Source organism: Manis pentadactyla, chromosome 14 (genome assembly GCF_030020395.1).
Source record: "Manis pentadactyla isolate mManPen7 chromosome 14, mManPen7.hap1, whole genome shotgun sequence".
NCBI classification, from domain to species: domain Eukaryota; kingdom Metazoa; phylum Chordata; class Mammalia; order Pholidota; family Manidae; genus Manis; species Manis pentadactyla.
The window spans coordinates 62,435,187-62,440,611 of record NC_080032.1 but is presented as its reverse complement, the minus strand read 5'-3'; the positions used below and the strand labels follow the sequence as shown (position 1 = coordinate 62,440,611).

General features: G+C 37.3%; 1 protein-coding gene across 1 annotated transcript in view; it reads right to left on the bottom strand.

Moving 5' to 3' along the window:
* Nucleotides 1-1,753: 1,753 nt before the first annotated feature.
* Nucleotides 1,754-5,425, bottom strand: part of DYRK4 (dual specificity tyrosine phosphorylation regulated kinase 4) — a 46,530-nt gene continuing 42,858 nt past the window's right edge. The window contains exons 14-15 of the mRNA XM_057491275.1: nt 2,687-2,862; nt 1,754-1,998 (exon numbers count right to left, since the gene is read on the bottom strand). Of these exons, the coding sequence (XP_057347258.1) occupies nt 1,754-1,998; nt 2,687-2,862 (421 nt within the window). The remainder of the gene's footprint in view (nt 1,999-2,686; nt 2,863-5,425) is intronic.

The window sequence follows — 5,425 nt, the reverse complement described above, 5'->3', positions numbered from 1 at the left end:
TTTTCCTGTCCATGCGAGCAAGATCATAAAATTAAAAAATTACAATGCAGGACTTCAGGTGTTTGGTTTCCTTGGGATCCAGTAGGACAATAAGATGAAATCTCAGGTATGAAAAATAATCAGATGGAAAGCAGATTAAAAATAGTGCTGAACTGAGAGGACCTGCCAATGATCACTCAGCCTGCTCCCTGGGTATGCCCCTGTCTCCGCAGTTCCCCTGCTTTAAAGTGTTCCCCAAAAATGAGAAGCCACAATTTATTGCAGCCTTTTATAACTATGCAAAACAGGAAGTATTTTTTAATATTCAACCTAAGTCATTCTAATTAAGATATGGAGGATGTGGCTTCTTGTCCTGTCTCTGTAGAGCTGCAGAACAACGTTCACCTCAGTATTATCCATGGATGAAGATAGTTGGTATCAAAAAAGGTCCAGAGGACCTGAGTTCTCTTGCCAGTTCTGTACCTTCCCGGCTGTAGGACCTGGGATGAGTCACCAGTTATGACACTGCTCTTACTCAGTGTTCCTATCACACCACCTAAGAAGCATTTTTTGTTCTTATCCTGATCTTTCTATTTCTTTGGAATTTTTCAGGCTTGATCCTTTCTTCTAGAAACTTTCTCTTCCTTTGGTTTTCCTATTTTCCTACATTTCTTGGGGGCTCTATTCAACTCTATCAACCCCTTACATATTTATCTTTCCTAGGATTTTCTCTTAACCCTCTGCTATTCTTACTCTGTAGCATCTTCCCTAGGTGATCTCATACAAACCCATAACTTCAATTACCTGGAATCTCCCTTTCTGCGATACTACACAGTGATTGAAATGAAAACTATGTCCATGTTGTTTATGATGTTGTAATCTTAAGTTTCTTGTAAAATTTTATCTGTACTACAAGTACAACCATCTATAGAGATTATATATTCATGTAGATAAGGACTAGAAAGACATAGTAAATGGACTTGATTAGGGTGGATGAGTGAACACATCTTGTTACTCGATTGCCCTTCCTTTCGGAAACTCCCTGTTCCCTACTCCATCATTCACGGTGCTACCACCACCACCGTCACAGTGTGGGCTTGTTTGCAGGCTGACCAATTGGAGGATCCCAATATCTCAAATACAGTGACCGGTTCAAGTCAAATCATTTCTGACACTTTCCTGCTAAGAAGACTGCATCTTTTCACTGGATGATAGTGGTCATCTAAACTTCTGTGTAGAGCTTGTCTTCAGAATGAAAACCATAAAAACAAGCAAGACTAATAGGTAGAGTGGAAGTCTGAACCCTATGACTTTGTTTGAATTCTGAGATCCTGCTATGCCTGAAACAACACCTTTCCTGATTCTCCGATTATACAATCATTGCTTCAAGTAGCTTGAATTTGGCTTCTGTCATTTTCAAACAAGAATCCTAAAAGAGGTGAATTGTCTTGGACATGAAAAATTTTTTCCTCTTAAAAGTTCTGTTAGTGATGTAACATTGAGTACTTAACACCCCCCTGCCCTGACACACACACACACATGCACAGACATCCACTGTTTCATCTGGTTGAAAGCATGATGAAGGAGCATAGGTGCAAGGGCACCCTCTCCCACCCCTCATAATAGGAATCACACCAATTGCCCATATGAACAGAGGGTTTTTTTAAAACAAACATTTGTGCATTAAAAAACAATCTGACATACTGTACAGTATAAGTGCTGTCTCTAATACAAATCATTGGTGGAAAGGAACAGGACACACCCTCAGCAAAGGTCATACAATAGATGGTAAAATGTTTGTGTCCTCAGGGGAGGAGCTCTTGTTTTCTTGTCCTATGGAGCTCTTGGACTCCTCTGGCCCAACAACTGCCTCTGGCTTTCTGTAAGCTTCAACTAGATGAGGCAGCTGAACTTCAGCTGTGAGCTGGAGAGACCCCTGCTGATGACCTGAACTCTGAACTTGCTTAGTGGAGCCGTCTTTCATTTCTTCTATAGTCTCTTCTTTGATGATCATACCTGCTGAAGGAGAGAGAAGACAGAAAGAAAAAGTGTTCAAATGTGAATTACATTCTAACTGTCCATTAGGCTGTAAATCACTTTGGCAGTTTACAGATCCTGGTGGTAATGATACAAATCAATTCATCTGTAAAGCATTATTCTTTGAGCCAGGCATTCTTTTAGGCACTTTACATTTACTAATTCCTTTGATCATTTCCACAACCATAGACTAGGCATTATTCGTTAGCCTCATAAATGAAGAGACTTAGACACAGAGAAGTTCATTGCCCAAGGGCCTACACCTCGTAAATGGTAGAGCCAGAATTATCCCAAACAACCTGACTCCAGTGACCATGTACATAACCACAGGCTATTTTGCTAGTAAAAGACATTTGCATAAGCCATAATCTGATAAAAATTCAAAAGGTAATTACAGGCCATGCAGAAAAGCACGCAGTGAAAAAGGAGGGAAAGAGAAAAGGAATTGAAGATAGGAGAAAGACGAAAAAATCCTAATTAAACGGGGGTGAAAAAGCAGTGAACCCATATAGAACCAATTTTCCTAAAAGACATAAATCCAAAGTAAGAAATTGCAGGCTAGAGGTGATATATACAGAATAATTATCTATTTAGAGTTCAGACATGCAATCCTTCAGATACCTGACCCTCTCAATGATGGGAAAAGGACTGAATATTTGAAGAGCTGTACCTTTTTTGCCCAACTGAAGATGTCCTTGAACCTTGCTCTTTCTGGTCTCTGAAGGGAAACAGAGACTGGGTTTCCTCGGGGTCTGGAGCCTGGGCCGTGGACTGAAGTTCCGTGGCTCATGAATCCAAGCATGCTTGAGAGCCTCGTCAGGGGTCATGCGAAGAGAAGGTTCCCATCTACACACCAACAAAGCCCAGCATGGGTTATTGTTTTGCTTCCCTTTTTAATACTGAAACATTTTAAAAGATCCCAAAAAAGAACCTAAATAAGATATAAAAACAGTTCATTTTTAAAGAACCCATGGAAGCTATAACAAATAAATCATCACAGAACAGAGGTTATGACATATAAGTTAAAAGCACCTTGAAACAACTATTAAAAACAGTCTTTTCAGAAAATTTGTATGACAAGCCAGGGAATATCTTAGAGCCCAAGTCTTTCAGAGTTTCTGGTACATGAAATATTATAGAAAATCTTAACCAATGGGATTTAGGGTTCAGTAAACTAAGAAGATCAAAGAGATGCTCAGTTTCAATTTCCTAACTACAGAATTTGGGCCTCCAAATATATCACAAAGAATATTATAGAATGCTAGAATATTAAGACTAAGAGAACTTATATATATCCAGCCAAATTCCTAATGCAGTAACAAAATACATTTGACAAAACTACCAACGTGGAATCATCCTGCCATTTTTCAGTAATTTTAGTAACAAGGCACTCACTCTCAGAACTAGTCATTACAATTTTTAAAAACTCCAATTCTTTAAAAATTTACTTTTATTGAGCCAAAATTCACTTCCCAAGAACTTTTACCCTAGTGACTTAGACCCAGGTCCTAATTCTACCCATTAGCATCACAGTAGTCCTTCCTTATCCATAGGGGATACATTCCAAAACCCCCCAGTGGATACCTGAAACCATTAATAGTACCAAACCTTAGATATACTATGCCTTTTCCTATGCATACATACATACCTATGATGAAGTTGAGTTTATAAATTAGGCACAGAAAGATTATTAACAATAGCTAATAATAAAATAGAAGACATGTAACAATATACCATAATAAATGTTATGTGAATGTGGTCTCTCTCTCTCCCTCTCTGAAAATATCCTACTATACCATACTCACCCTTCTCATTATGATGATGTTAGGTGATAAAATGCCTTCATGATGAGTTGAAGTGAATGAGGTGAATGATGTAGGCGTTGTGACATACCATTAGGCTACTGTGACCTTTTGACAATACGTCAGAAGGAGAATTTTCTGCTTCTGGACCACAATTGGCCATGGGTAACTGAAACCATGGTAAGTGAAACTGCAGATAAGGGGGAGACTACTGTATACAGAATGGGTCAACTAATCTAACTTTCACATCACGACCCTTCAACTATCTGAAAACACTCACATTACTACTAATTATTGATCATATAATATTGTTGCCACCTTCAGGAGATAAGAAATTTCAGCTGCTGTCTAACTGGTGCCCATAATTCTGGGAATAGCATCTAACTGCAGGTAGATGGATTTAATATCATAGACTCATCAAGGTCATAAAATCAAGTTCCTGGTTCTTTGTCAAATGAACTGCTGTTAAGCTACATGTCTCCTCCCCTGAACTTCTAGCATTAGCTTGTAAAATGTAGACACAGGACTTTACATATACCCCTAAAAAATTTGACTAAAAAATTTAGTCTCTCATTCCAAAGATTTGCTAATTAGCAAAATATGAAGTGATAGTATAAAAGACCCCATTATCTTGATTGCCTCTTGCAAGTTGTGAGCAACCAGCCCTTTGCACTAAAAAATAAAATAATGAATCAGTAATCAAAAAATTCCCAGCAAACAAAATTCAAGGACCAGATGGCTTCACAGAAAAATTCTACCAAACATTTAAAAAAGAGTTAACACCTATCTTTCTCAAACTATTCCAAAAAATTGAAGTAGAAGGGATGCTTCCAAATTCATTCTAAGAGTTCAGCATCACCCTGATACCAAAACCAGACAAAAGCACTATAAAAAAAGAAAAGTACAGGCCAGTATCTCTAATGAACATAGATGTAAAAATCCTCAACAAAATATTACCAAACTGAATTCAATAATACATTAAAAGAATTCCAATCAAATGGAATTTATTAGAGGGATGCAAGGCTGGCTTGATAAACACAAATCAATCAAGGTGATATATCACATTAATAAACTGAAGAATAAATATTATCTCAATAGATGTAAAAAAAGTATTTGATAAAATTCAGCATCCATTCATGATAAACACAACAATCTGGGTATAGAGGGAACATACCTCAACATAATAAAGGTCATATATGACAAACCCACAGTTAACATCATACTTGATGGTGAAAAGCTGAAAGCTTTTCCTCTGAGATCAGGAACAAGACAAGGATGCCCACTCTTTTCACTTTTATTCAACATAGAACTGGAAGTCCTCACCAGAGCAATTAAGCAAGAAAAAGAAAGGCACCCAAATTGGTAAGGAGAAGTAAGACTGTCAGTATTTGCAGATGACATATATATAGAAACCCTAAAGACTCCACCAAAAAAATTATTAGAACTAATAAATGAAATCAGTAGAGTTGCAGCACACAAAATCAATATACATAAATCGGTTCCATTTCTATAAACTAATAAGGACCTAGCAGAAAGAGAAAATAAGAAAACAACCTTATTTACAATTACATCAAAAAAGAATAATATACCTAGGAATATATTTAACC